The sequence below is a fragment of the Anopheles merus genome, unplaced genomic scaffold (assembly GCF_017562075.2).
Source record: "Anopheles merus strain MAF unplaced genomic scaffold, AmerM5.1 LNR4000529, whole genome shotgun sequence".
In the NCBI taxonomy this organism is placed as follows: Eukaryota; Metazoa; Arthropoda; class Insecta; order Diptera; family Culicidae; genus Anopheles; species Anopheles merus.
The window spans coordinates 1-18,955 of record NW_024428109.1 but is presented as its reverse complement, the minus strand read 5'-3'; the positions used below and the strand labels follow the sequence as shown (position 1 = coordinate 18,955).

Sequence of the window (18,955 nt, the reverse complement as noted above, 5' to 3'; positions counted from 1 at the left end):
AAAGAAAGATAGCTGTAGATACCACACCACGTACTTTTGGAGAAAGAGACTAATAAGAGCACCAGACCTGTCCACACCAGTTACATCGAGCCCATCGGACGCTTCTCCGCGAAATCTAACGATTGGCGACCGTAGTAATTGATGCTTGAATAGTAAGCATTTTTGCAAAGTTCTTATCAGCCTAGAGGTAGCTAAACGAGACGGATATGCTGGGTGGAGGGGTTACTGCAAGGGGGAAGAATAAATAAACAGCACATTCCTCCTCATTTATCATCAACGTCACGCTGTTCCTCCCCGATTGTTGGAGACACGATCATACATTATACGGCAGATCATACATTAACTGAATGTACAGTTTTTGCTTGATCAGTAGTATTTTGCATCGCACAGGCTTCTTACGAAAATGTCTCAAGACGTAAGATGCAAATGCTATCGAGTTTCTGTCATTTCAACGAAGAAACAAAATTAGTTACTTCATTTTCTTTAGATCGTTTAAATCGGGTTTGATGGTTTCAGTCATATCATATATCTGATAAGAACTCGTGTGCTTGTCTTGTTACTGCATTCAATACTTGTGAACTTTGATTATTTCAAAAAATTGCTGATACTTCCAAACTGTTTGCTCGAACAATCTTATTTACACACACACACACACACCCACTCTTCTATATACTCTTCCAGAGGCAATGGACACAAAAAAGCAATTTTCCGAAATTCAAACTTTGTAAAGTGATAGAGATTTGACACACAAAACAATTTGGATGTTAACCGATGAATGGTATAGATCTTCGATAACGGGAACGATCGGAAGGAGGTTGCTTCTGCCATCGCTGTAGTTTCAGCGAAAGACGCAGAGAAAACCTTCGCAATATGTACAATATAAAATTAACAACGTTTTGCTTTTAAAATCCGTTTCTTTCAGAGCTTCTGCAAGTGCGAAACCTTGTGGACTGGAGGCTCTAGGAGCGGTCTAAAACCTAGTTGGACCGCTGTATCCGGTGCACCGTGTGCAGCGAATACGTAAAACACGACCATACGCTAAGTTTTGACTTGTGGGATCGCTTATTTACCGACATGTCATCGGTTGCGATTGAACAAGGAAGAGGATTAGTCGGAATGACTCTGTGGCTGTTGATGCTGCTGCTGAATGGATTTGCTATCGTTGGCACTGAGCACAAAAATGGGTGAGCTATAGTCGACATACTTGTCCGCACCGATGGCGAAGATTTTCTCCCGTTGGAGTAGTGCTTGGTCTTGGTGCTGCGGCCCCGCTTAAGCATCACAAACACCACGAAGATGGCGACTAGGAAGGCGGAAGCCGTCGCCAGCACGAACACGATCGTCTGGAACGTGTTCTCGGTATGCCGGACGATGGCTGGGCTAGTGGAAGACCGACCGAGATGCGGTGCGCAAATCGCGACTGCGTCATGTCCGCTATAAGCTGACCATGGTACAGCGCAAACGATCCATCGCGCACCATTTCCTCGATCGCGTACGCATCATCGACCTTGGTGCTTTCAATCAGATCGAACCGCAGCGTCACGCTTCCGTCGGCGTTCTCCTGCACCCGGTAGTTGTCATAAATGCTGCCAACCAGCATGGACAGCTCGGTGCGCAACGTTTCGTACACGTGCAGCAGCGGTCGTTGCGGATGCATGTTGTTTAATCGCAGCTCGATCTCAACCACATCGATCGGTGTGAAGATACAGGATCGCTGACCACGCTTGAAGGTGCTGGACAGAGGCAGTTGGTTACCGGCCGCATCAACACACCAGCACGTATCCCCGTTGCACTGCATCGGTTCGAACGAGCCGGCCGTATCGCAGGCCACGGGGAAGGAAGCAGCCATTTGCAGGGCTTGGCAGCGTGTGGCCGATGCACTCAGCCGCTTGGCGATCGGTTCGGCTCCATTTTCGCTAATATAGTTGCGGCTCTCGGCAGTGCGTGCCAGCTCGATCACCTTCTCAGTGGCGGAGGACACCGATCCGATGTAGCGCGGCTCGGGGGCATAGTTGGAACTGGCCACGGACACGGGCTGTACGGGTTCAAGGTCCTCGTCCACCAGGTAGTTGTTTTCGTCCACCAGGAACGTGATCTGGCGGATCAGTTCTTCCATCACTTGTAGGATAGATAGTTAATGTGTGGATAATGTGGGTTGTGAGTAAATTACTATACTAACTATACTAACCTGGATCACTTGAGGATGTTTCAACTGAGTCACCACGTCGTCGCGCCTGACGACTGCTGCACTTCGGTTCGGAGCCCTTCGTAAGTGAGCCCTTCACCGGGGCACCCTTCTTATCTGCGCACCAGCACACCCCAACCGGGGCCGGTGGTTCGGCAATGGCGGGCGCAGTTCCGTTCGTTCCGTTCGACGCGTTCGTCGTATCTGCCATCGATCCCAAACACTGCACCGGACTCCAGAAGCCCGTCTCCGGGTCGCAGCGTGGCTGAAACCAAGTGTTAGGCTGGCCGGCCCGTTTAGCCGCCATCGCGTTCTTTAACCGTAGTCGCTCGCATTGCGACAGCACCGGACACACGCCATTGCATGCCTGCTCACTGTGGAAAAGGTTTTTCGATTGGCAGAAGACACCGCGTGGTAACGTGACCGGGACACATTTGTTCAGTCGCGGGCTGAAACGCCACCGAGTGATACTGTCGAGCTCGTTGCTTTCCGCGCCCGATTCGGCCACCTGCAAGCAGCTCTGATCGATCGACTCGAAGCAAACATCTCCTGCGGGGAAGGGTCGTGGAAGGATAAAGACAAGTTTGTTAGATAATCATGTACGGACAGCATGATCAAGCTAGAGCTACAACGAGGTACGTACGGGTCTTGCCACAGCATACGCCTCGGTTGCTGATCGGATTTAGCTGACAGATGTGCGTCGAGGGACACGTGTCGGCATCGGTTTGCGGTCCACACACAATCTCCCGTCCGCTAGAACGCAACGGCAGTCCCTCAGGACAGACGGACTCGCGAATCGGCACGCAGATAGGCATCTTGGGACACGGTACCGAGATACATTCCACCTGGATGAGCTGGCACTCCTCGCCCCGTGGACACGAGATCTCACCGCACGGATCCCGACAATCGCAGGTCTTGCAGCCGTTCACATCAATCCTGTACCCGTACTCGCACGGTCGGCACTTTAGCAGTGGACATTCGGTTTTCGGGAACAGCTCACAGTTCGGTTGGCCATTGTTCGTGCGGGTGCCGCTCTTCTCGTTACCGAACTCGTCCACACACCAGCAAACATTGCCAGGGCCGCACTGTATCGTCCGGAAGCTGCCGTCGATGTCACACTGTGCGATGTACTTCTGCTTTGGTGGAACGCCCAGTTCGGACGCTTGGTGCAGCTGAATCGTTTGCAGATGCTGACAGGCCGTCTTTAGCTGCGGTTCCACGCACTGGGTGCCGCATCCGTTCGAGCAGCAGCGCTTTGACCCGTCGCAGTGCGCATCGGTGCGACACTCGTACTCGCACGAGTCGGACTCGGAGTTCTCCGAACCGGGCGGCACCAGAAACGGACACTGGCCGGGCTTCTTGGGGAAGCAAGCCGGCACGGGCGGACAGTACTCGCCCTCGCAGGATACCTCCACCGAGCGACACTCTTGTCCGTCCGGGCAGTGGACGCTATCGCAAGGATCGCGACACTCGCAGGAAGGACACTGCGTATCCGGATCCAGCACGAACCCATAGTCGCAGCCCATGCGGCACGTCAGATCCAGACAGCCCAGCGATTCACGCACTGCCTCGCAACTCTTGCCGGTGGCGTTGAATCCGCGCGTTTTGGGTATTTCCGTGCCGAAACCATCGACACACCAGCACTCCTCGATCTCGACTTCCACCAGCTGTTCCTGCACGGGTGTGGGCAGGGTCGGCACCACAAGCGGACGCTTCAGCAGCGTCGAAGGTTTAATTTCCGGCTTGTCCAGATTGGCGTTTCCATTCTTCGATTCCAGTCGGTTGAAATCGATGATCTTGGCAGAGCGTGCCTGAACACCCGGGTAGCCAGGCAAGATGCCAGCGACCTCGCCCGCGATCATCTGATCCGCGCTATGAACGGGCAACAGTTTGAGTGTACTGTCCGGCGCGGGATTAGCGGCACGGCGCACACGACCGGCCGGGGTGTTTACCGAGCTGACCTCCACTTCCGTAGCAGCGGATGATGTGGTCGTGGACGTTAGCGCTAGACCCGCGGCTGATGCATCTTCCAGTAGCTTTCTCATCCGCCGGATACTGTTCTGCTCGATGTATTTGCGCTGCTCCGACAGTTTGACCTTCGTTTTGCGCGTCACGCACTGCATCGCCTGATAGCCGCCGTCCGATGTGCAGGACGGAGCCGGTAGGGCAAGCTCCATTCCCTCCACCGTGCCTTCCATCCGGTCGGAAAAGTCGCGCAGATATTCGCACACTGTACAATAGAAGAGAACAGTGATTTATTTTACGCTATCGAGCAGTGTGTCTAAATAACTTATTTCTGATAATCAAACGACATTAACGTTAATAACGAAATCTCTGCCTTAACATCTGTCAGAAACATAGAAACACGAATCTCTACTGATGAACCTAGGTTATGTTAGTAACACACAATTCTATTACGCGATCGTCTGCACCAAGGAAAGAAGATCTCAACGGAATCTTGAGTTAAGGCCTGTTGGTCACACCTGATTTGAACACCAAACAACACTACCAAATTCAAGAATAGAATGGACTGCAAACACTGTACAACGACATGAGGCAGTAATTGTCTTCAAAGGCAATAGAAACACGTATAATAAACCCTTACAAAATTAATTTCTCTTGGTATGATTGTCTTGGTCGATTGACACGATAATACAAGCTTACTGTCCAACATCATGCCTGCCTGAACTTACTTGTTTGCTGACGTTCTTCCGCCGCTTCGTCGTCTTCACCTTCGACCACCAAAGGACAGCAGACGCTGCGCGACTCGCCGTGCAGCTTGCGACACTCGTGCGTCTCGATCGGGCACACGATTGTATTTGACATCGATCGTTTGCGCCCGTTTACCTCCTCGTCCTGCTCATCATCATCGAAAAAGGTGCGGCTTTGATACTCACGACTCTTGGGACGATCTGTCGAAACGATAAAAAACAATCGATTATAATAGGACCTCTCTTGGACACCAGATCTCTCGCACTTACCCATATGGCAGAACAGCAGCTCGCCGGTAACGTTGTCCGCTAGTGGGGTACCGATTTCGCACGGGTTCGAGTACACCAGGTCGGGTTTGCAGACAGGCTCGGACGAGCAAAGGCCGGAGTATGCCTCACACTTGGGATCCTTTGCCACCTCGCAGTGGGACCCGGCGGGGCAAAGGTAGCCTTCGCACGGTTCCGAGCACTCGCACGTCGGACATCCGTTGTGGTCGTTCTTGAAGCCGTACTCGCACACCGCCGCGCAGATATTGTGGTCACAGAGGGTTTGTGCGCCACCGTCCACACTGCGCCCACCACTACGCCCTCCGATCATATTCTCTACCGCCTCGCAGCTCACTGTGGCCGCCGCGCCCATCGTTCCCTTCAGCTTGTTGCCCGTTTTCGGGTCCACACACCAGCATACCAACCCATTGCGGGAGCATTGGCGCGTGGAGAAGCTGCCGCCAGGACCGTCGCACTGCGGCACATACCCGCGACCTTCGCGCTCATTCACCGACAGCAGTTCGGACAGCATGCGTGCCTGATGGCAGACCGTGACGTTGTGCGGCTGTTGACAGTTGCGCCCACACCCATCCGACTGACAGCACTTCTGCATCTGCGGGCACTCGAGATCGTGGCTGCAGGGCGTCCCGCACAGGAAGCCGGCACTGTCCGTCGATTCGATTTCGTTCGCCCGCGGGCAGCTGCCTGGCTTCTCGAACTGCAGCGAGGCCGGACAGCACACGCCATAATCGTTGCCGCCCTGCACCAAGCAGCGGTACAGCGGGGGACAGCTCGGTTTGCCCGGATCCGTTCCACACAGGAAGGGACGAATAGTGCCCGTGATTGCTAGAGGTTGTCCAGCCGGGCATAGGTCATTCAGACTGCGCGCCTTACGACCTGTAAATGCACCAAATCAAAAACGTTAACGTCATCAGACCACCGGACGGCAAGCACGTCGACACAACACTTACACGTCGGAATCGGTGGACAGGGTTCGGTCTTGCACTGGACCTCCTGCGGTTCGCACTGCTGACCCCGGGGGCATTGGATGTCCTCGCACGGATCGCGGCAGCGACAGATGGGACAGCCGGACGCCAGGTCCTTGGCGAACCCGGCCGGACAGAACATGCGACAGCTGGATGCCTGGCAGTGGTTTTCCACCCGCGTACAATTGACATCGTCCGCGTGGCTGCGCCTGCTGCCCGTAATCTCCACGCCGTACTCATCCACGCACCAGCATTCGGTTCCGTTCAGCTCATTGGAGCACTGCACCGGTTCGAAGTCACCGAGAGCGGTGCATCGTGGTATCCGGACTGTTTGCAACAGACTATCGCCTAATGACTTGGCGCGACGCGCCTCCGCCCGCCGCAAATGTTGACATGCGGTTAATTCTAGCGTTTCTGGTGGATGAGATGAGACGAAATGTCGGATGAGTACTTTATTTATGATTTATGCTAGGTATTGATTTAAATTTAATTTATCCTAGGTATTGACATAAAGCAAAGGATCCAAGGTGTATAAACAAAATTAAAAGCTACTTCATTTGCGCTATGTGCTTATAGACCGGTGTGCTACAAATATGGGTAAAACTGATGCAGAATCATTAATCTGAACGAATCTTCAGAGTGGATCATTGAATGCAAATATCAAACTATGAGATTCGGGAATAATCAAAGATTTGCAGGGGAGTACAGTGAGCTCGATTGCTGCATCAAGTGAAGCAAGACCTGTTGAAGATGGAGTACATGCATGGAAGGCTGCGGTCAGGGACCGAGCATACTTGAGAATAATTTTTAATAATAAAGCCAACAAGAGAGAGAGAGAGAGAAACAAATATTTATGAATCATCTCGCGGCAAACAATCTTCAAAGATTTATGAATCTTATCGCCCTAACCAATATTCAAAGGTTAATAAATCTTTTAAAGATTAGCTAGTCTTTGGAGATTTATGAATCCCCCAGGAATCTTTAGAGATTGATGAATCTTTATCAATTGGCTAAATCTAATGGCTTACGAATCATTGCCGAAAGGTGTCCCTCTTTCTTAGGCTCTCGATTGCAATGACGTGCATCGATAAGTGATTCGAATAGACTTTACAATAATCCTAATCATTTCGTTTCGCTGTCTTACTCGCTTTAGTGTGTTTTTGTGCATTGATTGCAAATTTGGCCTCTTTTTCGTGTCTCGAGTCGTGACGGCTCGATTCGTGAGTGCTACGTTAGGGTTGATCAATGCATTTCTTGTGAACGAGCTCAGTTGTCTGAAGATCCCATCTACACGTGTGATAGATAATACAAATGTTGACACTTTTAATATTCATAAATCTCTTGATATTCTTAAATTTTTAGTTAAAATAATGAATCTTTATAGACTTGACTCGAGATTCAAGGATCACTCGTCACTGAAGTTTCATATGAATGAATATTTACGAATTAACACTAGTGTCCTCTTATGTGTGTGATTGCGGCAGGTGAACAACTTTACAGGACTCATTTTACAATACGAAACCAGCTGCGTATCCACAAGCACACAAACATCCAGTGAAACACACACGCAGGCACTCTCGCACACCTGATTATTATCAGCTAATTGGACGAGCAAGACCTTTCGATGCTTTTCGGTTGTTTGGTTGCGGCGAGTGTGTCAGCCAAAACCTGTTTTGGTGTGCCAGCTCTGCTTCACATCCAGGCGGCCAGTTTGCTCCATTCACCGTTGCAAAACTGCAACCAAAACCGGCCGGTCAAGCAACAAAACTACCCACCGACCGACCGGTCAGTCCGATGGTGCACGCATTGGTGCACGCATTGGTGAACAAATTTGACACCAGCGTCTCGAGCTATTCCCGAAGCACATGAGGATGCAGGGTGTTTGCGCTACCGGTTAACACCAGGCACTGTATAGTGTACACACCACACTCCGTCTTCAAGGTAGGTTTGCACAAACCCGGAACGTCCTGTTGTGGTACTACTTCGCTCTGGCATCACGTCTCGCACACAGCAATGTTGAGTGGTTTTAAGCAGCGAAGACGCACTTCGATGGCAGCCTTGAACGTGATTAAGGCTTCTCATGGATGGGTGTAAAAGTCGAGTGAAAAAATCGATAATACTTCCACGACTCTGTTATCAAGTTGGCCTACAACATAGATTCTATAATATTTCCAAAATTGAATCGTACGATAAGGAGTTTTTCTTTGTTACTGCATTAGCGTATTTCACGGATGATGCGGATCTTAAAACTTTTCATATTAGCTATAGCGACGGATCATCGTCAGGCTCCGACGAGCCAAATGTCGGAAGCCAAGACATCTTCTGACCCGAAGCAAACATTCGCTGAATTGAGGTGTGGATAATTTGCATAAATCTTCGATTGAGACAAAACCTGCTAGTTGCTTCTTGCCGAAGGTCGTCCCCGAGGGTGTCGTCATCCGAGGTAGGTAGACAGTATAGTGAGCAGGAATGTTAAATATGCGTAGCTGAACGATACGCTCCGGCTCACACCGGTGGCATTGTTTTGCGCCATGTTGTGCTCGTGCCAAAGACGCTTCGAAGTCCTCCGGTAGAGTTGTCGAATTTCGGAAGCTATTGTAAAATGAAGCCTTTTACCTAGAATGAACGCTAACGCCACTCACTTTTCGACAGAGCAGATACAGATTTCGGCACTCGGAACATTGTCCAGCCCAACGTCATTCCAGAATGTGAGTTGAATTCCGGAATGTTCAATTACCGGTGCAGGCGAGAAAGTACCTAATTGCATTCAGATTTTCGCTAATGGAAGAGGTTGCCGAAGCGAACGAATTCTTGAGCGGACTTTAGCGGCTCGAAAGGTGGATGGAAAGTTGGTGCATAGTTGGACGTAAAATGCGATTAAATTTCCACATTCACTGCTGCATACGTGCCATTTGTGATTGAACAATTTCTTCTGTGTGGATTGAAATTTGTCAAATGTTTGCAGCGGAAACCAGGAACTATCAAAAAGCGGTAAACTTTGAAATATGCGATCAAAAGTGAGAATGTACATATTGCTACATATTTACTTGCTGTCCCCATGGACTTCCTCGATAAAAGTGCCCGGCTTATAAGCATTTGAGCTTTCCAATACATAGCAATTTGGGGGCCGATGAACCGTACAAAGTTGGTCAAAACTAAAGTATCTTATGAAACAAATTGCCATCGCCACTGCAACTGCCGAGGCGTCCGAGCAGTTTTTTTTTGCTATTGCACAACGCCCTTTTTACAGGCACTGGATAATGTGATTACTTTCTTTCTGTGATTTTTTCTTCTAACATTAAACAAAACAAAACTGCACACGAATAACCGAATAGAAGCACAAACAGCTACGAAGCATCGTCATCATCACCAACCAACATCATTACAACCACTGCTGAAGTCGGTATCTAAAAATGGAAAGTTCACTGTGTGGCCGACCAGTGGTCAACGTTGTCCCCGTTCCATCCACCGTGTTCACCTTCAGTGTGGACCCGTTGCCGCGAATGATGCTAGCGAAAGTGCAACGATTAAGCGGCTATTATCCTAGAGCGTTAAAGGCGGACCACCTTTAACTCCGTGGACGGTCGGCGAAAAGTGTGGATGTCGACGACCGGAGCCGCAACCACCCTCTGATTCCGTCCCATCCAAGAAGTGGCAGTGTTAATTTTGTGGTGAAAATCCAAAATTGCAAACGAAGTGGAGTTTAAGCTCAAGTACCGTGGTTTGATGGACGTTTGTCGTTCGTCAGTTTCGTCACTTCCGCGGAATCTCCCGAAAGCACGATGAGAAAACAGGTAGTGTTGCGTTTTGTTTCCCTCAAGCATGGGATTGTGGGCCGAAAGTTGAACCTTCGAGCGGTCCTATGGTAAGGCGAGAGTAGATTTTTGTCAATTCGCCTAACTTCAAGAAAGTTTAAAAATTGAAAAAGAAAAAGTTCCCTCCTTACCTTCGGTGAAGGTGGCTCGGCTTAGCACAATTTCCACAAACTGGGGCCGGTTATTTCGAAGTGCAATTTTGCTAAACCGGTTCTATAATAAGCTTAAATGATGTACGAACTTCTATTGAAAGTTTCGTTCCGTGCAAAGTCGGTTGGCAAAAAAAAAAAAACAGAAGAATGAAATGAAAAACTTAATCACTTACTGATGCTCACCACGAAAAAGAGGAAAAAAACGTATCCTTAGTCGCCACAAAAGGTTAACAAGACGGCAACAATGACAAGCACTCTCGCGTTTATGAAGCTCATACCATGATGGAACAACAGCAGCGCAGTAGCAGCAGCAAAAAAGCTCAAAAGAAAATGGCATGCTGAGAAGCATTAAGCTCCAAGCAACAAGAAAAGGGCTTTGTCTCCGAAACCGGGCACGTCAATTTTCTACATCCCAGGGTTTATTGGAGGCTCACTTTGCATGAAACGCATCTCGCCGAGGATGCTTTCAACTGCCAAACCCATCCACTTTACCTCCCACCGTTGTTATGGTTGCTAGTGTGAGATGAGACGAACTCGTCCACAAACGCTTTTGATGACATTTTTCACGGTTATGGGATGTGATGTAAATGTTATCACTATTTTACGATCCTGTCGAACGAGCGGCGGCGGCGGGTGGCTTTTAGGGGAGTGACAAATTTCAAACAAACGAAAGTGATTTTACCGAACGTAAATCTAGTCTTTGTCTGTAAAATAACGTTTGTCTATCTGGCCGTAGTTATGTTCCATGTTACGATAGTGAGTCTGTGTTTAGGCATGGTAATCGGGACTGGCGCACTGAGCTGAAAACGTCTCTTGACTGCTCACTTACTGAACACTGGTATTGTTCCAAAGTTTTGTCCTTTGTGTTGGCAAAGGAAAATCCCTGTGCAGTGTGTCTCCTGCAAAAACTTTATACACACACACACCTACACACTGCGGTACTCTGTGGCAGTGGAAAACTTTTGCCGAGGCAATATGGAATCGGCAGCTTTGAATCGAGTGAAGCAAACTGGGCGAAAAGTTGTCCTTTACCTTGAAGAAATTCAATTACATATTTATCCTTTGCCGCATCGCCAACATCGTCCATCGTCGTCGAGATTGGTGGGGAGGAGGGATTGGAACAAACAACGATGCATTTTCGGAATAGTTTGACGGTAAATATGGTGAGAAAAGTTGATCCACACAGCCCCCAGGTGTATTGAATCTGATGGATTGGGTGCTGCTTTAAAGCGATCGCTGCACCGTACCGATTCCAATTCATCCATTTAAAAACACGTAACCATTGTTGGCAAGAATGCGCCAGGAAGGATAATGCCATCCCACTCAAAGCAGCACTAACGCTGATTGCGTGCACCCGGGGATGGCTTTGCTCGAGTAAAAGGCAACGTGTGAAGAGAAAAGCTTTGCAGTGCGGAAATACCGACCAGCTTCCGGGGAAAGATCTGCACCAAAGCTTCCCATTTCATGAAATGAATAAGAAGAAAAAAAGCGCAGAAGCAATCTGCATATTATTTTAACGACAAAGCACTGTGTGTCTCTTCAGCGCGCTTCGCACACAAAGGGGCTGCCGCTAAAACGGCACAACCATTGCCGTTGTGCTGCCTCGATAGCAACCTGTGATCGCGAAATGGCCTCGTGATGTTACGCAATGCGGCAATGATTGACGCGACAGCCCGCGTCCGCCCCGTTTCACCCCGATGGCCAACACACACACACACACACACACATCCCCGTTTCAGTTGCGCGAACTGCTCAGTCGAAGAAAAGAAACTTAATGGAAAAAGCTCGCGCTGGTGATGATTTCATAACGCGCGCAGAAACAAAAACCCAGGCGGTGCCCAGGGGCGGGAGACCAGACACACGGGTAGTGTAGGGAGGGGAGGCATTTGCGAAGGAATTCGACGCAGTCAATCCGCGGGTTGATGTCATCCGTTGCGCGTCGCTGCATTCGGTTTGGTTTGGGGTGGTGGCGGTTGGATGAGGTGCGCAGGCCGATCCGAGCTGCACTGGCTTTATATGACAGTGAGAGCTAAATTTTAGGAGCTGAATTTATTAATGTGTGTGTGTGTTTGTTTTTGTGGACTCATTGTCACAATCGACAGTACAAATCAACCTCGAATTGGTGCCCTTCGCTTATTACGAATCCATACCATACACAACTGATAGCAACATTTGTGTGAGCTGGGTGTACGTGCGAAGGATAGCTGTGCGCCATACAAAGCGAAACCGCGCCCAGCGATAAGGTCCGTAAAGGAGGCCCTTCCCAAACGAGCTATGCGAAAGGGAAGGTGTGTGTGTACGGAAAGCGAATCGGTATTGCGATGTGATAATTAAAAATGCTTCCCCGCTTTCAACCACCCTGACTTCTCTTCTCCACCGACGACCCACTACGGTGGAAGGATCTCGAAGGGTGACACCACCCTAACGTTGGTGTATCATAGCGCGTTCATAGTGCCGTTCCGGCTCTTCTTGGAAGTGACATTCATTTGAGTGGTAATTTAAAAGCACACACACACACACACACACACACACTTAATTACAGCGTCAGCAAATAATTGAAATAGTTGATTAAGTGAATGGGCTATTGATAACTGGGATGAACGGACTGTTCGGCAAGATTTCTAATGCCAATATTTCGGCAGGGAATAAGTTTCAATTCTTTTTAAACTGTTGCAATTTTAGCTATATGCATCTAAATTAATCATTGTCTTTGAACCTCTTCTGTACTTTGTTGCTAAAAAGCGAGCAAATTACCTAGTCATCAAGTAAAGCTCCGCGAAGGCATGCAACCGGACCGGACTGCGAACAACAACAATATGCAACCTGTGCATTTGCATTCCACGCGAGTGCACGTTTGCTCTGGAACGGCAAAAACTTTGCACAAACTATGAAACGCATCCAACGGGGCCCACCCTAACGTGGCAAGGCAGGTGGAGCAGCAGGTTCGCTTGTTTTGAAGTGTTTTTAATTTTCTCTCATTACTTTAAGGGTCCTTGAGCCGGACGTTTTTGCTGAGGGCGTGCATGCCACCGTGTCATAAGTCATTTTCCCTACCTCCTTCAGTTTCTATGGCCCTTCGAGGTTCGGTTGCCAATTTTAGCACCCCTGCATGCCTGACGCCCCCCGGAAGTGGGGTGTTAATTATGGATGGAAAATAATGAAACAGCAAGCGAACCAAAGAAACGCTCAAAGAAAAAAAGCGAAACACTGTTGCTAACGTGACACGCAATTGTTTGGCCGTTCTTCTCGCTGCCTTCTTGCGCTGCTCTTGGAAGGCGGACTAGCGGAACCAAACAAGCCAAGGTCGGTTTTGCGTACACGGTGCGCGATGTTGACGCGTAGCGTGCGGCATTTATGATGGATTTTGCCCATTAGTATGCTCCCGCACGTGCGTTTCGGCTATCGGCGGCTCAGGCGGCTACGACGACGACGACGACGACTACGTTGAACGAAAGCCATGAGTGGGTGAGTCACTACGGTGCGTCAGATGCGTTTCATTTTCCACACATCAAACAAAGCTCGTGTACAGTTCAATATGCCGAACCATACGATGCGCGAGCGTGTATGTTTAATTTGACAGAAATTGAAAGTTACCACGTGAGAGCAAGGGAGAAAGAGTTGGAGCGAGGGCGAGAGCTCCTGGGACGGATCTCAGCAAAGCGGAAGCTGTTCGCACGATTAAAGATGTGAGCGTAATAACGGGTGCCCGATGGGTATTTCGTTTCGATTGCATCTTTTTTTCGTGACCGGGAGCAATTAAGCCCAAGCCAGGATGGAAGAAGGCAGAGTAATTTAAAAATTTCTTTTTCCAAGTTTTAAAGGGAGTGGTGCTGGTGTGTTTTTCACTTTCCGGGAGATTGTTATCGGTTAATGACCTGACAAAAACGCCATGTACGTTAGAAGAATGTCTTGTTTAGGAGGAAAAGGGAAAGGGAAATTAGGCGAAAATTGTGGTTTTTATTGCAATACAAAATATTATTCAAAATCGGAAGGGAGAATTATATGTTTAATTTCCCATAAATGCATGAGAATTGCTAACATGCTTCATGATATAACTAATCCATCGATTTTTTAAGCACGAATTCAGCTCACAAATTACTTGCAAAGAATGATGTTACATTTAGGATGAGATTTATTTACTGATTAAATAGAGAAATGAGGCCAATTGGCACAAAGAGACCATGAAAAAAAAAAAAAAAAAAAAAAACAATTGAACGTTGTAGCAAACTAACCTACATTTTGCAAAATGTTGTGAAAGCTTGGTATCAAATCAAAGTCACTCTGTACAATTGTCATATCGTCTTTTGCAACATTTATTTCCCGCCTTCAATATCGATAGTGGCGAAATGATAACACACATTTTGACTTTTACAAAGCAATCGCACTCTGTTGTGAAAGTAGGTCAACGCCACATGGAGTTGAGCGTAATATAAAATATCACACAACAGTGTCTCTACAAATGGTAGCAAACAATAAGTTTCCCTCTAGGTTCGTTTCCTCCTCCAGACTGTCGGCAGGTTTTGGGTCGAGAAAAGCGATTTGATGTTTTCTATCCGCTCGGCTGGTCACTAGCGAAACCTATAATATTTTCCACCCAATACCCAGCACCACCTCGAGCTGCCCCATCGTGTGTTGATCGCCAATAATCAATCACTCTTGGTAGCGGCGGAACCCGGAATACACGTCGCGCTTCACGGAGTGGCCCGATGTCTCCGATGGTTGAGCTTAAAATAGTCTAGCAGCAAACCACTAATTCAACTGCAAAACTGTTCTGTCCCGGCTCGTATCGCTGATTGATTAGTGAAATGGCCATCCTTCTTTCCATCTCCCTGGAGCGTCGTAATGCATCGACATCGCGTTCGCTTTGCTCGGTTTTGTGTGGGCTGTGGCCCATGTGGCTGACTACTGACCTCGATTGCCGATTTGACCAAGCGAGGATTCTGAGTGTTCGTCCAGTGGCACCGTTTGGAAAATGAAGCAAACATTTCCGGAGGCGCATTGCAGTGTGTTCGATGGGAACGAGGCCGTTTCAATGTCGATTAGAGTGACGGTCTAGTAAAGCTGATTGTAAACACAGTCCCGCTCGCGATTAAGTAAAAAGACACACATACACACCCATCATACCCATGAAACAATAGTTCAACTGATTGCACACCTACATTGTGGCATATTTTCTCTCTCGCACGGCCCGCGGAGCAAGGGTAATTGTTTTTTCTTCCACGTTTTGTTCAGTGACCATTTTTTACACCTGAGTGACTTTACGCTCATGGCGGTTGGAAAACGGGAACAAGCGACGAACCCTCCAGTCCAGCCGGCAAGGGTATGCACCGGTATCATCGCAATTCCGGGTAAACACTCTCTGCTTAATGCGGCCATTTATGCCACCATGCTGCTTACCCGGTGTGTGGATGGGTTCGTTAAAACGTAGCGTGTTTTAATCGTTAGCTGGTGGAAAACTGGTAGAAAACAAACAACAAACTGGGAAGAATAAAATCGCTTATTGTGCCATTGCTTGCTCGGCCCGACGGGCTCGTTTGCTTCACGCTGACCGAGTTCCGAGTTGCGTGCCATTATTGCGGATTGGTAGCGAAAAACTTTCGTACCCTTTTCCCGGGTCTTCGACGTCATCCCGGGCCGAAAAACCGTTCTTGCGGACTGGCAAACGTATCGGCGGCCGGGCGTGTTGGAAAGATTTATTGGTAGACTCGGTGGCGCTTGCTAATGGGCAACGGTGCTGTCCAGCTGTTATCTATGCAAAAGGCAATGGTTCTCCTCCACCCTTCCTCCACGAGGGGCACGATGCTTCCTTTGGGGTACCTTATTAGCATACAATCGATCGAGGTCAAAACGCGTACAAGTACGGCATGTGCGAGGAGAAAGTGACTCTTCCCCCATGATACTTGGCTGGAGCTAGCATGAATGTTTCAACTATTTACTTTGCATAAAAAAACGAGTCCCCACGAAGGAAGTCAAATCGTAAAGGGGCGTCTTTTTCCTTTCCTTCATTGTTTTCTTGCACTAACTGTGTATGTGTTTCGTACATCATCATAGGCACCACCACTGTGCCCCGTTTCTTGTATGTGCAGCAAGTAGTAGAGCGCATGTATACCATCGTCATGTGCACTGTGCATGTACACAACCACGCTCACATGGGGTAAAAATTCCCAACGGTTCATGTGTTTGTTATACTCTTGCTCTCTATCTCTTCTTGCACTGACTCAGCACCACAATGTCGTCATCTTCTTTTCCTTTCCAATGATGCCCCATAGTAGCCAAACACAGTAGAGTGGGAAGCCACGGCGCACACAAACACAGACGAGAAGCAATAGAGTGATTGAACAAGAAACGGATCCAACGGGACGTATCCAACTTTCTCCCCGAGGAGAAGGAGGCGCGCACGGGTTCACTTTCACCCTCGAACGGCGGCGTGAAATCGAATCTCGTGGCTCAAACCGGACCTTGGAGCGTTTGCCGAAACGGGTTTTCTTTTCTGCTTTGGCCGAGTGACAGTGCCACTTCCGGATTTCCGATGTGTTTTTGATTTCTTTCTCGTTGATATGATGATATGTGTTTGTTGCTTGGCTTTCTGGTTTTGGTGTCGTCGTTTTGGATGAATTTTTATCTACATTTGCGGTTGATTGCACATCAGGATTCGATCGAGCGACCGATCAAGGTTCCGTGCCGATAGTCAAAAGGTAGGGTGCAATTCAACAAGATGATCCAACGGGGCAGTGAAGAGTGTGGCTGATTTATATGTCTTCCACTTTAGGCCTCCGGCGCTTACCTCCATACGGTTAGCTTGAAAAGCATGCCAAGGCGGTCACGGTTGAATAACGCCAACCAACGAGACGTTACGAATTGTATTGTGAGTGTGTGTATGTAAGGTTGATGCGCAATTGTTTACGAATTTAAATATTGTTTTTGAGTGTTTTTTGTTTTTTTGTTTTTGATTTCCTTTTTTTAGCGAAGCGATAGAAAATACTCGATGCAAACAATTTGATGTTTTATACGGCACACTTTTTGGTAAAAAGTAAATATTTTTAATCACTTGATTTATCTCAATAATACTAAACATTATATTATACGACAAATAAATTTAAATATCTAGTCACGAGGATTATAAATATACAATTAATTCAATTTCAAGTAATTATACAAAGAGATAATATTGGATAAATGTTTTATTCTTATGAAAACTCGAACTTATCATATAATACAGAATGCTCGTTTATTAGGTCTACTTATGTTACTAGCTTGACATTTTAAGTGTGAAGAGCAAACTTTTCAATTTCTTAACATGTACCAACCGAAACATGGGCAAAATTAAACACAACAAAGCTGATAACTTTTCCAAAATCATTTTTCCGCTAACCATTCGCCAGCGGCTTGAGCAAACTTCAGAAAATTCTAATAACTTTATGTTTCTCAACAGCATGCAAAGCAAAGAAAACGGTTCCAGTGGAAAAGTAACAAAGTTTGCACGAACCGGATCGATTGTGCCACCGACTCATGGGCCGAAGTTTGTGTTTATGATCTGATAAATTGTTATTCGCTATGTTCGCCCTTTTCGGCCCAGCGTAAGAGACAGGGTCAACTGTTGGATAAAAAATGCCATTAGAAGCTCTCCGTCCAGTAGTAGAACAACAAACGAAGAAAAAAAAAACGACGACCCATTTCTATCCACAGCGAAATCTACCGAGGCCATAAGATGGAAAATTCGGTTTGTGACTTGCCCGAACTCATTAGTGTACTTTTCGGTTTTGTGTAGAATAAGAAAAGCCAAACCCGCAGAGAAAAGAAAAAAAAACCCAAACACAAAACTTTTTGCAGTATTTAACGACACTCGGCACGAGGCGGTGACTCTTTTCGCGGTCGGTTTGGTGGTGGAGGCCGAATGTTGTCAGGGCCATTGCCGTTATCGCAAACCAAACGGTGCGTATCGTCAATTACACTCTACCACAAAACCTTACAAAAACTGTCCTCGACAACGGAACTGACGAAACAAAAAAAAACAACACCCCCGTCAAATACATACAAAACGCACACACCAATCGCACATAAGGCCGGTGGGCGAGATAAGGCGCACACGAGCCCAGCAGCAGCATTTTCGGGCGGATGCTTCCGTTTGGCGCGTTTTGCACACCATTTTGCCAAAGAAACTGCGCCGTACAACGCCTTTCCTTGCGTGATGGTAGCGCCTTATCATTGCCGGGAGTCACACGTAACGGTGCGGATCCTGCGGGCGGTGCGGTATGGTTGGAGAAGCGTGGAAAAGTTACGACATTGGCATTGTTTTGCACCGATTTTCTGATACGACACAGGGCGCACATTCAAACACTACGACCTCTCGCAGACGGTGGCTCCGCGCACAACGGAATCAGATAAACTTCAATTCAATTTGCTTCCACATTGTTGGTACGGCTGGCAGTGTTTTCGAATTGTCAAAGGCGAAAAGATGGATGCTGATTGTTAAACGCTGTTTTTGAAGCGCTCCAGTCAAATGCGAAAACTTGAAAGGATTAATGCTCATGAACTGAATATTGGTAGAGTCGTTTTTCAGCTCAAAACAAGTCGAATATGTACCAATACTAAGCAGAATAAACTTCTCACTGAATCATGTGCATTCAACGGAAGCTGTACTTACCACTACTACTAATACTGCCACTACTACTATTGCTATCCTCTAACGGTGTACTATCACTAGTGGTAATCTGGAGACAGAGCAGTCCGGTCACGATAAGCACGAGGGCTCCGTGACGGCGGAAGCATTTGTCAGCAGTCGATCATCAGCTTCATCTTCTCTGCACCACATCGGCTTTCTCGTTCGCTCCGGTGATGG

At 47.8% G+C, this 18,955-nt stretch overlaps 1 protein-coding gene across 1 annotated transcript; it reads right to left on the bottom strand.

Moving 5' to 3' along the window:
* Positions 1-1,014: 1,014 nt before the first annotated feature.
* Positions 1,015-18,884, bottom strand: LOC121602600. Its single transcript, XM_041931354.1, is given in 9 exon segments — positions 1,015-1,232; positions 1,235-1,357; positions 1,360-2,118; positions 2,189-2,734; positions 2,829-4,415; positions 4,879-5,097; positions 5,167-6,060; positions 6,135-6,563; positions 18,761-18,884. Coding segments are annotated over 8 exon segments (4,410 nt in total). The 5' UTR covers positions 6,292-6,563; positions 18,761-18,884; the 3' UTR covers positions 1,015-1,107.
* Between the last annotated feature and the right edge of the window lie 71 nt (positions 18,885-18,955).